This window comes from Dermochelys coriacea, chromosome 15 (genome assembly GCF_009764565.3).
Source record: "Dermochelys coriacea isolate rDerCor1 chromosome 15, rDerCor1.pri.v4, whole genome shotgun sequence".
In the NCBI taxonomy this organism is placed as follows: Eukaryota; Metazoa; Chordata; order Testudines; family Dermochelyidae; genus Dermochelys; species Dermochelys coriacea.
The window spans coordinates 27156272-27173060 of record NC_050082.1 but is presented as its reverse complement, the minus strand read 5'-3'; the positions used below and the strand labels follow the sequence as shown (position 1 = coordinate 27173060).

At 49.0% G+C, this 16789-nt stretch overlaps 1 protein-coding gene across 4 annotated transcripts in view; it reads right to left on the bottom strand.

The window, feature by feature from the left end:
* Positions 1-16481, bottom strand: part of SH2B3 (SH2B adaptor protein 3) — a 94475-nt gene extending 77994 nt beyond the window's left edge. Inside the window, exons 1-2 of one of the 4 annotated variants that reach the window (XM_038372792.2) lie at positions 16345-16481; positions 1672-2460 (exon numbers count right to left, since the gene is read on the bottom strand). In XM_038372792.2, coding sequence (XP_038228720.1) covers positions 1672-2433 — 762 coding nt within the window. In that variant the 5' untranslated portion in view covers positions 2434-2460; positions 16345-16481. Of the gene's footprint in view, positions 1-1671; positions 2461-6753; positions 6907-6946; positions 7181-15005; positions 16012-16344 lie in introns of those variants that run through there. The other 3 variants (XM_038372791.2, XM_038372795.2, XM_038372794.2) reach the window with 3 other exon arrangements.
* Between the last annotated feature and the right edge of the window lie 308 nt (positions 16482-16789).

Sequence of the window (16789 nt, the reverse complement as noted above, 5' to 3'; positions counted from 1 at the left end):
ATCCAGCTCCCACGGATGTCACTGGAGACAGGATCAGACCCATTACAGGTGATCATTAATCTGAGGCTCAATCAAGGTTTAAACATTAATGCTGTACTCCTCAAGAAAAATAAAACCATTGAAGTGCAGCCTTTGACTATTGTAATCAAGTAATAAAACATTCACACACACGGCTCCTTCGCTTATTTCCAAAGTCCCTTTCTGCCATAGCTGGAAACTAATTTCAACTCCATATTTTTTGCAAAGAGGTTGACAACCCCGCCCCGCATCTGAATCCACTGGCGGTTCAGTCTCCATTCAGACAATGCTCATAATGGGAAAGTGATGAATATCTCTGTCCAAGGGAAATATGCCAGGGAATTCCTGGAACGAACATACAATTCACTCTCACAGAGCCAATCACTAGAAATTTTTATAACTTGAAGCTGATTCACATTTTGGTTTTATTTTATTTTTTTGAAATAAAACCATGATGTAAGTAAAAACAAACAGCCAGGCAGATTTAGGCCATTTGGAGATCCCATCCTGAACTTGCAGAGGAAAACAAACATCACAGAAATGTAGAGGTTCCTTCTAGCCCAAGAGGTCACCTAGTCCAGTGTTTCTATACCTTTTTGATACCAAACATCCTTCCCAAACATCAGGGAGATCTCATGGACCAGTGATTGAGAAACACTGATTTAGTCCACCCCACTGCAAGTAAACATTAATGCCAACAGGTGTTTGTCTATCCAGTTCTTTAAAATCACCAACAATGAGGACTCCCCAACCTCCCTAGGTGGCATGTTGCTTGTCTCCATTGTGAGGTTCTTTCAGTAACAGCTGCGCAAGGGAGGAGCCGCAGCTTCCTGTGCAAGGGAATTCCACCCTACACTTATTGGGGATATAGGCACCAAGAAGCAAAGGCCCACTTCCTCAAATCAGACCTAATCTGGCTCCTCCAGTGGGGGAAAAGTGGAACAGTAGCTCACAAAATGAGCCATTGAGTTCAAAAATGAAGGCTAGAGACATGTCTGGCCAGGCCGACTTGCACCAGCTGAGGACTTGCCCATTTCTCTCCAAGATAAAGGAGTAACCACAGATCCCACCATGCAAATCCAGCCCAATCAGAGCAGCCAGGAACCATTCTCTAGCCCAGTGGCGCTCAACCTTTCCTGGCTACTGTACCCCTTTCAGGAGTCTGATTTGTCTTGCGTACCCCCAAGTTTCACCTCACTTTAAAAGCTACCTGCTTACAAAAATCAGACAAAAATACAAAAAAAAAGTGTCACAGCACACTATTACTGTAAAATTGCTTCCTTTCTCATTTTTACCATATAAATCGATTGAAATATAAATATGGTACTTACATTTCAGCATGTAGTACATAGAGCAGTATAAACAAGTCATTGTCTGTATGAAATTTTCGTTTTTACAACAGGCTACATAAAAAGCACTAGCGAAGTCAGTACAACCAGATGAGTTGATATACCCCCTGGAAGACCTCTACCTACTGCCAGAGGTACGCGTATCCCTGGTTGAGAACCACTGCTCTAGCTCTCTCCAGCCCTGGGCCGCACCTCCTTGTTAAAGCGGAGAGGTGCATTGAACAGTGCAGTAATGCATGAGGCAATGAAGAGACGTGGCCAGCAGCAAACAGGGGAGGGATCTGAGAGACCTCAGGCCGCTTACCTTGGGGGGATCAAACAGCTCCAAGACATATTCTTCATTGTCTGACGTCCCTGCCTTCCGTAGAACCAATCGGCACCGCTGCCAGCGTGTCCCACTGTCCATGGTGGTTTCATCTACCATGCCGTATTTTAAGAGACCCTCCTTGCACACCTCGTGAGCCTGATCTTGGGACAGGGTCCACGGCAGGATCTTTTTGGCCAGTCCAGGCTTGAGAGCAGGCTCCGGTGCCTCCCCCTCTCCTGGGATGGCCTCGGAGGATCTCCTGCACAAGAACTTGCGCCAGCTCCTCCGCAACCGGGTGAGGGAGAAGTGTCTCCTGGCAGCCAGAGGGGAGGCTGCCCCCATCAGCTCCTCAGAGCTCCACGACTTGGGCAGGCTCCGAGGGTTAGTGTCAGCAGCTCTGTCAGCCTCGGAGTGGGCAGTCAGCTCCGCCTCCACCTTGGCCATGACCGGCCCCGAAGAGGCATCCCCGTGCCTCTTGCTGGTCTCCCTATAGTCCCGCACCCTGCCGAAGGGCAGGACCCTGAACTGGTTCATGGCGAAGCCTTCCTTCACCTCATTGCAGAAGTACTGCTGGAAGAGGTCTGTGAACTGCACAGAGAAGTTCTCGGCTGCCAGGAAGTCATGGTGGGGGTTCTCAGTGGCAAACAGCAGGTACTTCTTGGCGAGCTCCTTGGCCGTGGTGATGGCGTGCAGCTCGCAGAACTCATTCCAGCCCTGGGGATGCCCGGGAGTGCTTGCTGGGATAGTCTGGCCATTCATTGCAGTGACTGGAGCGATTCAGGTGCCCTGCAAAGACAAAGGAAGAAAGGCTGCATGAGGGGTTTTCTTGGGGCAGGTTGGGTGCTCTGTCTGCTTGACAGGCCAGCAGAGGGCGGTTCAGTGATGGAAATACCAGGCTGGAGAGTTCAGACCTTGTCAACACAGGGACTTCAGGCACCAGTGGAGTGCACCAGATCAAGCCCCTAGTGCAGCTCCACCTGGCCCCCGTGCCCTACAGTTTGCACGAGTCCAAGTCACAGGGGTTTGCGCTGGAGCAACTGTATGACAGAGCATTGGAGTCCCTGGAAGAACAGGCTCAAATGATCAAGTACCATGCAGGTCACTGGCGGGGGGGGGGGGGGGGGGAAGGAGGTAGTTGGCGGTTTTGGGATGACATCTTATAAAAGCCAAGGCCCCACCCACATGACAAATCCTATGACACTTTCCCCTCTCATGACTGCTGTGTGATGTGTTGCCCTCCAACCCAGGAGCGGCTGCACTTCAATGAGGCTGTACAATACATACATAGGGCCAAATCCTGAAGTCCTCATTCAGGACCCAATTCTTATCTCACTCACAATAGTTCTATGCTGACTGAACTGCACTGATATCAGTCCAGTCACTCCACATTTACGCCAGCGTGAGAGCTAGGGGTTTTCCAGTCCTTATTCAGACAAACTCTCACTAATTCAGGGTGAAATTTCCCCAAGTACTTAGCTACGCACAAGCTGTGGGAATCAATTTTAAAAAGGGCTTGACTCTCCCTGAGATGAGTAATGCCTGGGAGATCCATGGAATTGCACTAGGGTAAAGCTAGGCAGGCTATTTGTCCAGTTTTATATTGGAGAGTCCTCTTTAACTATGGCTTTGTTCCCTGTCCGGTACAGAGACAAAATGTGACATGGTTTTGTCCAGTATCAAAAATGGCTGACCCCATTATGAAGAGTACACCCCTCTGCAAGGTCACGCTGACAGGGGAGGTCCCATGCCATTTGCTCCCGGAAGCACCGGAACGTCCGGTATTCTGGGGATGCAACAGCAGCCACCCTAGGAAAAAAGGGGAGAGGGCAGAACCACGCCCTACACCATCAAGTAACAATAAGCCACGATTCTCTGCTACAGGCAGCAAATCAATTCAAGCCCATATTACATACTGTTTAAGCACACAGTTGGGACTGAATTGAGTACCATGCCACCAGGTCCACTGGAAGATTTAAAGGAAGTTTTCCTGCTCAGACAAAAATTAAAGTGAAGATTTATCAGTATGTATAGCAATGTGCCCTAGGGGATGGGGGGAAGAAAAAAAAAAACACCACACACAAAACCAGTCAACCTTATAAATATAAGTGGATAAAAATTCCAGAGTGGCACATAATGCTTGCCACTTCCACAGCAGCTTACTCCAAGGGTGACACAGGGAAGCTTTGGGCGGTATTGTACCCTGTGCTGGTCTCAGGGCATGAGAGACAAGGCAGATAAGGTAATGCCTTTTACTGGACCAAATTCTGGTGGTGTGAGAGAAGCTTTCAAGCTATTCAGGACTAGGAAAGATGCTCAGAGTGTCACTGCTAAATACAAGGTGGGAAATAGATTGTTTAGCATATGGGACCGTTCAAGGCCCATCAATACCCCTGCAGTCATAGGACAGAGAAAGGAGGGGACCTAGTGATCAAGAGGTTGTTGTATGCAATCTGACTGCATCCGATGAAGTGAGCTGTAGCTCATGAAAGCTCATGCTCAAATAAATTTGTTAGTCTCCAAGGTGCCACAAATCCTCCTTTTCTTTTTGCAAATACAGACTAACATGGCTGCTACTCTGAAACCTGTAATAAACCATTACTCATGTCTTTATGACTGTTGTAATGAGCCATATAGTGTCTGGATTTATGGCTTATTACAAGAATCCCTAACTCACTACCCACCTCCCCCGTTGATGGGCCACTTCACCTTGAATGGTCCCTTACACTCAACCATCTTTTCCACCTTGCATTTAGCTGTGACGCTCAGAGTACCTTTCCGAGCCCTGAAGAAGGCTCTGTGTAGCTGGAAAGCTTGTCTCTTCCATCACCAGCTGGTGCAATGAAAGGTGTCCTCACCCATCTTGTCTCTCAAAGGAAAGCTTTGTTTTTTTAAACATCAGGAGCCAGGCACCCATCAGCTCGAGGCTAGTAGAGGGACTGGGAATCAGGATTCCTCTGTTTGATTCTTGGCTCTGCCATAATTGTGTGTGGCCTTGGATGGGTCGCTTAGCAGCACGGTGCCTCAGTTACCCCATCTGTAAGATGGGGTAATAATTATGAGTCCCAAGGGAGTGCTGCAAAGCTAAATTAGTCAGTGTTTTACAAGCACGTTGAGCATTCCAGGGCTCCTTGTTCACACTGCTGCTTTTAATTCCTTCACTGTCTTAAGCATGTACAGTTTCATTTTACTCATGTGTAACAGCCAGGCAGTGTTTCACTTTAGTTTAAGGTGTTAGTTCTCAAGAGGATGAGACAATAAAGCCAGGGGTGGAGAGAATCGATAACTTTCTGCAGAAGTCCAGATAAAGAACACACACTTGGTTTGCTGTTTGGCAGGCTCACAGGGGAGTGTAAAAGGGAAGTAATTACACTGACACCTCAACTAAATCCAATCACCAGCCCCCCCGCAAACAAAAGCAAGCTTCTTACTTTGCATGACTCTCCATGGACAGACAAGTTTTCCTGCAGGTACGGTTGTCAAAGCCAAGCTTCCCACAGACAAGCCTCTTATCTGAAACTCTCTGCTCTTTTACGCATATTACCTAGAAAAACAGCACCTCTGCCAGGCAAGCTCCGAGCAAGACCAATTCACTGGTGCACTCATTCTAAATGGCATACTTGTAACCCAGCCGTAGGAATCTGATTTACAGATGATTCTTGACACGCAGGACTGAGCTTAACCACCCAATACTTAATCCCTGTGGTTTTCTGGTGCATCATGTTTGTTTAAATAACCACTTTAATGCTCGCAAACCTAATTCTCACAGCACAGTCCTGAATGCCACAAGAGGATTGAAAGTGATGCAGAAAGGAGTTTTTGCCTCACAATCTCAGCTGAGATCTATGGACTTTATAGGCAGGCAGCCTTTATATTACAGAGACTTCAGCAACAGGTGGGACTGTTTCCCTCATGGAGCTTTGGATATTTGGACCGACTCCAACAGAAACAGGATTTGCAGTTATTGTTTTGCAAAGCCAAATCTGGATGGCTTTAACGTGTGTCAATATTTGAACCAGAAGAGCAGCATCATGGCATTGCTCCTGTCCGTGCAGCAACCAGCATCCTCATTCCCCTAAAGCAGCAACAACAACCTCTCCCCCTCTAGTTAATCCTTCCATTACTCTGACCCAAGACAATTCCCACCTCCAGAGGACACAGTGATGGTTGAGGCAAAGCTGGCAGTTGTTTGCACAGTCTGATCCCAGATTACTTCCCTTCCTTGGGAGACCAACCCTTATTGCCTGAACCAACAGGTCTGCTAGAAGTGACCCTCAGTCCAACTCAACTGTCCTGTCCACACACTAGCCCCCACACCCAATGACAGCCATTTGCGCCCAGGTACGCCGCATGAACCAGGGGTCTCGTTATAGTAACACGGAACAGTGGTGTTGGGGATGGTTTCAGTGTGGCTGCAGCTCAGTGAATCCAATAGAAAGACAGCCCTCCACAAGCCACCTGTCAGCCACACTCTCAAGGGAACTGTTGCATGCTCCTAAACCAGTCAATAGCACCTTCATTAGCTTCCTGCTAAACCCACAGGACCCCTTCATCTCCAAAGGGCTCTCTCTTTAGGGCTGATCACTGAAGGCATCCAAAATAATAAAAAAAATATTTGTTCTGGCACATGAATCACACGAGTTGTTAACTCAGACCCAGATTTTGCCTCTCATTCATACGGATTTCAACGAGGCTACTCATGGAATAAGGTGCTACTCAGCATGAGAAAGAGCAGCATCATTGGGCCCTCAATTCCAGTTGCAGGGCCCAATTTAGCCTTCAACCACACATGGGCAACCTCACTGAGGACAGCAGAATTTCAAGGATGTAACTAAAGACAGATATTGGTTCCGATACCCTCTATTACAAGTAATTAAGTGTGAGCCTGAAAGAACCCATCTTGACTCTCAAATCCCACAGGGAGATTACAGGGCTGGCAATTAGAAAAGGCATCCTTATATTAAGCAGTTTTGCTCTGGAGACTTCAGAAGACAAACGACACAATGCCTTATGAAGCTGACAATGCTGTCCTTCTAATGGCTTTCCAGACCCTACCTACCCTTTAAATACTGTCTCACTCACCTCCAGGATGCCACAGATGTGCGAAGGTTAGAGGACTGAATTCCCTAGCCCCTACTCCTGGGTACAGACTGTAGGATTTGACCTTGAATTTGCAGACACAAGCATTCCACGCTAGATTTGTAACTACCAACTAACTTGTCCCAAACCACCACATTCTCCAGCTCAGCTCTGCGGAGCCTTCTTCTTCCTGTACCTTTTGCTTGCCTGAAGCATTTATCAAAGTTGTACATTCTGTTCCAACAGGAAACATTCTTCGCCTGCACTTAGCTAAATATCCTGCCGCTCCAGGGACGTGTGGCTTAGTGCTCATCTGGTAAGCCTCCCTGTGATTAAGGCTGATAGGCAGGGATGTCGTTTGGGAAGCCCTTTCTAAAGGGGATCGATTAAATTTTTTCTAGAAAATCCAAGGGGTTTAATAACTTGGATGGAAAGAACAAGGAGATTTGGAGCATGTAAAAAACAGAGAACGTGCCTCTTCTTGTTTACATACAGCGTCCCCCGGGACGATAAACACTTTAACTGGTCCACTTTCTGAACAGATCTCTATGCAGACCCGCTGTGCTTCCTATTACGTCTTTCGAATGTTCGAGGCCAGGGAGAGATTGTATCTGTTGGGAGCCATCCGAGCCTTGCCCAATATTCTCAGAATAACAGTGTGCATTTGGAAATAACTGGAATTGATGGGACATGAAACAACACAGGAAGAAACAGCTCCAGAGTCAGAACTAAGCAGAGTGGGGACATGCTTCGTTGCGACTGTCCCAGCCATTCACCCCCCTTTGGGCCCCTGAGTTTCTCCTTCTATCAGCTCTGCCAGCCTGCGAATGACTCAGCAGCCTCGGGCACAGCTCTGGCTTCCTCCCGCAGACAACACGAGTGCTGGGCCCATGGAATTTCAATGGCTACTGAAATGTGGATGGACAGCAGGGCTGTTAAAGCAGCCTTCTCCAACTGCACTTGCCCTCCAGGGGCAGAAAACAAATCCAAGCTCCCCACGCACACTTCTATGAAGGAGACAACGTGTCTTGTTTCCCTGGCAGACTAACAGAGTAGCCACGAAAGCAGGTTTAACCAATGGACTCTTGTGACATTCTCTGATTTAACAAACCATAACTTGCTCCTTGCACACACCCCCATCATATTCACCTATGTATCATATGACCCCTTCCCACGCACACCACAATATACACTTATGGAGCAATTCAGTTCATCAGAGGTACCTTCAATATACTGATAAATGACAGCGAGTTATGAGGATTTGCTCATAATAATTAGCAGATCTAATTAGCCTCCATGAATGTGCCAGCAAAACAGGTTAATGAGCAAGGTCGCTTGCTTGCACAAGCTCCATGGTACATGCCCAAATCCAATGTCTGATATGTGCCAATGGATTGCTGGGAGCAGTAATGGCAAGCGGTTGAAAATACATTTAAAAATGCAATGTATTTTTCTAGCCAGGACCATAATCGGAAATACACTCCCAGAGTTTCCTCTATTTCAATAGTGGATGGAATATATTATATAGCGGGGAATTCCGACTGCATGCAGATGCAACCGTCTCCTACATTACATGGGAGCTGAAGGATGTACCCTGTTTCACCTAGATTGGCAATAAAGTCTCAGATTTGGCTTGCCAATAGGATTTGATGTCATGATAATTTCTGCATTCTTAACAGACCTGTTTTGCAAATGAACAATGATAGTAACATAGGAATTGCCAGACTGTATCAGACCCACGGTCATTCTAGTCCAGTATCAAGTATAGTTGCCAGCACCAGATGCCTCAAAGGAAGGTGCAAGAACACCACAGTTGGGAGACGTGGGGTAATCTGCCTCCCATGAAGGTCTCTTCTGAATCCCTACTAGTTAGAGATTGGCGTAATCCCTGAAGCATGAGGTTATATATCCTTTTCAAAATTTTAGCATTATCTGTTAAAACTCTGGATATTCTTGCTGTTCATATAAATGACTGAGCAGTCTCTGAATCTTGCTAAATGTCTGGTCTCAATAACATCCTGTAGCAATGAGTTCCACAGTCTAATTATGCAGTGTATGAAAAAAGTATTTCCTTGTCAGTCTTGAAAATGAATGTTCTTTCTACTACACTTTATTATATGCCATGAAACTGAACTATGATAATCATCTCTGGTTTGGGCCAAATTTCTTTTCAGATCCATTTTATTGGCTTTGAGGCTATGAGAGGCACTGCCCACAATCAGTACCGGAGAGATTTACTTCGTTGGTAAATGTGATGCAAACAGCGATTGAATGCAAACATTCCAAAAGCTAGCTGTTTTTACATGCTGCATGCAAATCCCCTCACTCCCCCATGTGTACCTCAGAACTCATTAGAGCTATCCTTATTAATTCTACACGTACAAAAAACGATTCAACCATAAAACAAAGAACATCATGAAACGTGTACCACAAATCTTGCTCTGTAACCTGACTGAAGTGATTTCATTAGGCAGCCCTGTGAATACCTCTGTATATCATGAGACTATACTAGGAGCGAGTTTGCACGCTTCCTGGTGACGGAACACTTCTCGGTCTGCCCAGGGGAGTCGGTAACAGGATACAAACACGGGGATCAAACACGACCTGAGTTAAGGAGCCAAAGTTAAGATCTGGTGACTGGGGGCCTGCCTGCAATGAATATAATGGTCTCAGCCTAGCTCCAAAAGGAAGAGTCCTCTTCAGAAAAATCACTTTCATGGTTAGCACCTTAGTTGGTTTAGCCCATGCCGGGAAGTGGCGGCCTCAGGACTTGACGTGGGGTCAGCCCATGCCAGGAAATGGTAGCCTTGGGCTCTGGCATGCCCTGACCAGGACCATGTTCTAGTGAGGTAGCAATGGAAGCTAATCCTCAGTGGGCTGCTAATACTGTAGGGAGAGGTTAATAAAATGCTTCCCAAATGCTTTGGCCCAGAATGTGCCGTGGAGACAGCCCCAGAAACATGCCCTAAGGGGAGGGAAGAAAGTGAGCTTGGGGTTTTTGGGGAGGGAGGGAAGATGCTTCTTTTAAACTGTAAAGCAGCAAAGAGGCACAACTCCACCATGTCACCGAGCATAGATCACACTTTAAAAGAAGCAATCTACCACGAGCTTCCATTTTCCCACATGCTCCTTTGAGTGCTTCTGGCAACAGCAATTGGCTCTGCTTTACTCAAAGCTCCAGCAGAATAGAGAAACTCTCTCCTAGCTCAGGAGTGCTGAACCTTTTAAAAAGAGTCCGAACAGCAACTGCCCCAGAACTACCAATAGCATCAGCACAACCACATGATCTACTCGGCCTTCACGTGCCTGTGCCCGATGCGGATTCCCAGTGAAAGCAATTGGAGTTTTGCCACTGACGACAGTAGGAACAAGGCGAGGGAGGCACGCCGGGCCAGGCCGGGTACTCAGCTCGTGTGGAGCTAACGCTGGCCATCTGGCCTATTCCCCCTGTGCAGTTTACTAACACTGCAGTCACATATCAAACTGGGTCCCTTTTGTACAGATGTCGGGACACCATCTAGAGCAGGAGTTCTCAATCCGCTGCCCAATCGGCCCACAGTTGGAGCCCATGTACATCCTCAGGGGCATAACTAGAGCAGGGTGGGAGGGGCACCTGCCCTGGGCCCAGAGCCAGGAGGGCGAGTGCAAAAATGGGGTGGCACAGAATCAGGCCCAGCATCAGCACTCCAGCAAAATCAGGCCCAGCGGCATCAACCCCCTCCTCCCCGTCCCAGCAAGATCAGGCCCAGCAGCATAGGCAGGAGGCCAGGGTGCTCAGCACCCTCCCACCCTGCAGATTCGTGGGTCCAGTGACCCCAGTTGCAGCAGGCTCCCTAGCACTCGGACTGTAGGGAGGGGGACACAGCTGGTGCATGGGGGACATACTCTAGGTGGGGGGACAGGTGACAGTCCCTGGATGGAGGGCTCTGGGGCACAGTCCCTGGATAAAAAGAAAAGGAGTACTTGTGGCATCTTACAGACTAACAAATTTATTAGAGCATAAGCTTTCGTGAGCTACAGCTCACTTCATCGTGAGCTGTAGCTCACGAAAGCTTATGCTCTAATAAATTTGTTAGTCTCTAAGGTGCCACAAGTACTCCTTTTCTTTTTGCGAATACAGACTAACACGGCTGCTACTCTGAAACCAGTCCCTGGATAGGAGAAGTTAGGTGCATGGTGGACAGTCCCTGGGTGGGAGGTGCTGGAGGGAACAGTTCCTGGAGCACCTGTTCTGCCCTGGACAGGGCACCATCTCTGCAGGGCAGGCATGTGTGCCAGCCCAGTGGTGGGGAGGTCTGGATCCTGAGTGGGGGACAGTTCCAGGGGGGTTATTTCCTGGCTGGGGAGGTAGGGTGCATAGGAGGCAGTCCTATACACCATGCCAGGCCACCCTTACAGTAAATTAATTAATTTTAACACTTAATGTTTTGAGTTGCTTTTCTAATTTAAAAGCTCTTGGCAGACATTTGCCATTGTTGAATTGAAAGGTACTATATCGATTTAAATCCTATTGCAGTCAAACAACAAATACGAAACCTTATTTTTTGGTAAGCACACAGGTAGTATAGATATTGTGTGGCTACAGCCCACATGATACACAGAGAGCTGCATACATGACCCACAACGGTAAACAGGTTGAGAACCACAGCTCCAGTGAGGGGTCCCTAATGATAAATGCAAGAGCTGCAGAATCAGGCACACCATCTTTCTAGCACAAAAGAGATAGACACACACACACGGCAAAAAGAGGCTATTTTAAAAGGACACTATCAAATGAAATATAGCCCCACACTGAGAATTTGTAAAATGTACCTTTTACAAAACCCAAGAACAAACTTTTTTTTTTTTGCCATTACAGTGGAAATTGTTAAAGCATAATAAAACAAACAACAAACCAACCAAACAACCCACACACCCCCAAAATTTAACATCCCCAGGGACCATTTGCAACCCAAACACGGCAAAACCTGAGATGGTGCATGGCAATCTGAAAATGAAACTGATTGCTGTTTCCACTCTTGGGGCCAAAAGAAATGTAAATGATTGATGTATACCCTGAAAAGTAAATTGGATGTTTAAAAAATACTTTCAGTTTTAACATTATCAGAGGATCACAACACCATACATAAGGAAATTAGAGTTTTCCAGACTCATGAATTTTAAGCTGACAGCCCCCCTTTAAATTCAAGGACTATTTAACATAGTTCTGTATATACTTACCCTCTTGCCCTGCTTATGACTTTTACTTCTCAAAAAACAAAACAGAAAGTTCCCAGAACTAAATTCTACAAACAAAATCACTGTTTCTCTCCAGGATTACATGCATTAAAGGAACCATTGTACGACAGGCAGTTGCCTAGCAGGATTGAGCTGCTCTGTCTAGCACGCTGCCAGCCTGATCATATATGAACCATGCTTTAGAAGCTGACACAGTAACCAATTAGATTAAAGTAAATGTAGCGCTGCAACCGGGGAGACTGAAATCCTCTGCATCTGCGGAGTGGGTACAACATGGGCAGGAGCAGCAGAAGCTTCTCTATGTTACTCTGTAGCCTTGACCTGAAGGGACCATCCCATGAGGATGAAAAGGTGCTTAAGTCCCATGCCCCATTCATTCACTCTTTATCCTCTCTAACAAGACCATGCGTACAAGATCCCACTTCCCCCAGAACCCCTACAAATGGAAGTGATCTGGGGGAATGCACCGGATCAGCATATCACCTGGCTAACCTGGTCCTGCCCCTTCCCAGGCCACACTGCTGGTAGGCTCCAGCAGCCTTGCAAGAGTTTCCTCGCACCTCTGGGTGAGCTCAAATGCTCCACTCGGCTGCATCCAACAACTGAGGGTTACTTTCCATGGGGCTGCTATTCCTTTTCCCAGCCTAAGGAATTGGGATACTACTTGACACCCCTCTGATTGCTACATTTCTATTAAATTTTCCAACTCTGATCAGTGTTTTTATTTCAAGCCAAGTACTGTTAACATTTTGCAATGTTATAGAACTTCATGGGGCCTTTTCTTTATAATTAAACATACACCCATGTAAGTAATAAACAGGAAAATCGGGTTAGCATCATGCCACTGACTTCAGTGAAGTTATTCCTGATTTACACCAGTGTGGGAAGACATATCAAACCCAAACATACTTATATTTGTACAACATAATACGGTCATAACTGGCCACATTCTGATCTCACTTGAGTGACTCTGGCTTTTCAGGAGCGGAATATAGCATATAAAGAAATCCTAAAAAGAAAAGGAGTACTTGTGGCACCTTAGAGACTAACAAATTTATTAGAGCATAAGCTTTCGTGAGCTACAGCTCACTTCATCGGATGCATTTGGTGGAAAAAAAAAAAAACCTGAAAAAAACCTAAAACCTAGTTTTTTTTTTTTTCCACCAAATGCATCCGATGAAGTGAGCTGTAGCTCACGAAAGCTTATGCTCTAATAAATTTGTTAGTCTCTAAGGTGCCACAAGTACTCCTTTTCTTTTTGCGAATACAGACTAACACGGCTGCTACTCTGAAAAGAAATCCTAGTATTCTCCCAAAACATTTTTAAAGGTCACTGGAGTCTCACACATGACAGTACTTGCACACTTTAAAAACTGCCCAGTTGTTTCACGCCTGCATGAAAAGCCAGTATGCATCCCAGTGATTGACAGGTTATTGCCACCATACCAGGCTGTGACCTGCTCATGAACTGAGCTTTGTGAGCATTAGCCATCCTTTGCTGGAAGCCTGAACAGCTTGCTACCTTACAATAAAATGTGTGTTCCAATCACTCAGGCCAATTAAAGTTATTCTAGGGTCTGTGAGAAAGACTCCGTACGAATAATGATCTAACACACCGTTAGAGGTATTGCAGTAGCTCAAAACTCATAGAATAATAAGACAGTGAAATAAATGCACTAAGTAGGCAAGGGATGTGGAAAGTACTTCTGGGAATTTTTTTTCTACTGATCTCTAAAGATCCAAAAATATTAAATAGCCCAACAACCAAGGGAAAGATAGCAAACTATGATGTGTGTATGCAACAGAGTGGGACTGAAGGTCCGGGAGCATGTGCCCTTGATAACAAAAGAAAACATCCTTTGCCACAAGCAAAGGTAAACTATAGTACCCTCTGTGGGGGGCAAAGAAACTGTGGTGCATGTGAGAGGGAGAAGGGGCGACCAAGACATGTGCCTGGTAAGTGCATGCTGGTTTGCTCTCCGTCCTCTCCCCCCAAATCAACATGGTTTTTATTTTTAAAATATCAACATTTGGAAAGCTAAAAGCGTCGCTGGACGTCTTGTTTGTCCACAGAGCTGTGTTTAACTAAAAGAGTGATTTTATATCCATTTAGTTAAACCCGTGAAACATGTGTGGTTTCACAATCTTATACCAGTTTAAAGCTAGCATCTCTCAGTTTAATTTGCACTAGGAAATTTACAGACCAACAGAACCAGTTTCTAACAGCCCACACACAAAAGCTGCACTGGTTTAACGAAGCCCAGTCAAGTTAAACTGGTGCAACTTCAGTGTCTAGACAACATTCCTTTAACTCAGACACAACAATGATGGGAGCTATATAAATATGGAGGCAGCCTCATGTACACACCGAGATCAAACCACATTATAATGGACTTATGGTCTAAGTTACGTATCAGCACAGTGGCGTAAGCCCAGTGGAGAGGTGGAAGAGTAACCAACAGAAGGGTTTAAAAAGCAGGATCCCCCTTCGTCATACACCTCCTCACACCGCTCCCCTCTCTTGGGACCTACTTACTTAGCTTTATAAACGTACAGTCGTGCCAGATCGGAATTTGGTCCTTTATAGGTTTGCAGTGGTGACACTAGTGTGATCCTAACATGATCCTTCTAACACAACAGGCTATTTAAGCAGCTTACACTTTGTCTTATGCCTGCGCACTCTGTAGGATTTGTGCCAATTCTGTCATCCTGCCAAGGTTTTTCCACAACAGAATGAGGAGCTTGCACAAAACAAGACTTGAAAGTAAAAGCCATTGATTTTCTTGATTAGACACAATGCAAAGTCACAGAGCTCTCATTCTAAACAAGTCTCCATGGAACAATTCGGGATGCCAGCAGGATGGCCACTCCTATGTCTCGAAAGGGTCCTTCCAGAGTTTTTATAAACACAAACAAGAAATTGTAACTGCCAGAAATGCCGAGTTCCATAAATTACAAAAAAAAGTTTTAGGGGGAGGGGGAAAAAAAAAAAGGAAAAGGAAAAGGAGGTAACTTACAAGGAAATATTAGTTTGATCAGCTTTCAATGAAGCCAAAGGCAAAAACCTCCCTTTGATTTCGCAGGCCCTTCTACTCAATCAAATAACCTGCTGGTACAACTCCAGTTCCACCAGAGGTGCCTCAGAAATAGGCTTCTCCGAGCATGTTGTCAGTTCCTCTCTTCACCACTCCTTCAGTTACCTTATTGCAAAAAGGTAAGTAGAGTCCCCGGCAGGCCACCTAACACCTCCCTTCCCCAGTCCATCTTGACTCAACTGGTAGCCACAACTCCTCCTCCTCCTGGGTTTCCTGGCTGACAGTAAAGCCCAGGTGGGGTCGCAGCGACTCTTCTACCCCCAGTGCCTCAGCGAACAGCCCAGGTGCGAGCGAGCCGCAGGCTTGGGAACTTCGCGGCCCCTGGCGCCTGGGCTGGAGGGAAAGGAGCCCGGCCTGGGTGCCGCGGGCAGCAGGACCGCTCCAAGGAGCGACCATCCCCGGCCCTGAAGACAACAGCCGCTAGCCCAGTCTGCTGCAGGCCCCCGGGGCTGGCTCTGCCCGTGCGTGAGGCACCAACCTCAGCGGGGCGGCTGCACTGCCCGCGGCCAGCCCCGGCTCTCGGGGCCAGGGAGGGGCAGCCTGGTGCCTCGCCGGGCTGAGACCGCCGCTGGCCCAGGGAGACCCTGCCCCACCCCCGGCAGATCAGGCCGGAGACCCGGGGCGCTCTCCAGCCATCACCCGCGCCAAGTCCCAGGGCCGGGGCCTGTCAGCCCGCAGCCGGGCAGCTCGGCCGCTGGAAAAGGGGCCTGGGCACGTGGGGGGCGCCCCGCGGCCGGCGACACAGAGCCGGGCCCCCCACCCCGGACGGGGACAGCTTCACCCTGGAGCCTCAGGCCGCCCCGCTTAGGCTCCTGCTTGGATGCGCCTGAACCGCCCCCCCGGCTCCGGGGGAGCGGCTGGGGGGCTCCTCGCCCCCTGGGCCCCGCAGCTCCCGGGGGCGCCGGGGGGACCTGGCCGCCCCCGCGTGGCCCCTCCCTACGCAGCAGGAATAGGAGCCGCGGCCGCCGCTACTTTCACTTTCCAGGGCAGCCCGGCGGGAGGGGCCCCGGCCCCGCGAGCCCGCCCCCCCCCCCCCGGGGCGCCGGCCGGGCGAGCCCCGCACCTGCCCCGGACGCGGGCGGATGGAGTCGGCGGCGCTCAGCGCGCACGTGGTGCCGCCGAGCCTGGGGTCGGGCCCCTTCCCACCGCCCGTCTGCGGTCCGGGCGGCCGGGCACCCCCAGCGGCACCCCGGGAGGCGGGCTCCGTGCGGCCGGGGGTGGGGGCGGAGGGTCCCCCGGGGCAGGCGGGCAGGGGCCGTACCTGCAGGAGAAGCCGTCCGTGTGGCGCTCGCCCATGGTGCTGGCCGCGGGGCCAGGTGCCGCTGCCTCGGGCCGGGCGGCGCAGGCAGGAAACCCGGGCGCGGAGCGGGGTCGGCGGCTCCGCGTTTCCACTTGCCGGTCGCCCGGAGCGCGGGACCTCCCCCGCTGCTGGCTCCCAGGCCCCTTCCCCGGTGTCCTGCCGCGAGCCGCGGCGCCGGGGCCGGCCAGCTGGCCTGAAGCGGCCTCGGCTGTAGACAGCAGAGAGGGGGGCAGCCGGGTGCACGGCGCTGCCGCGCCCGGCGCCTCTTCCCTGGCGCCCACGTGCGCGGCGCTCCCGTCTCCCCGGGGGCTGCCGGAGTTGCCGCCGCGCGGCTGCGTGGGGCTCGGCTCGGCCCCTGCGAGCCCGGGCACGGGGCGGCGGGTTTGCAGCCCTTCGTTGAAGGGCC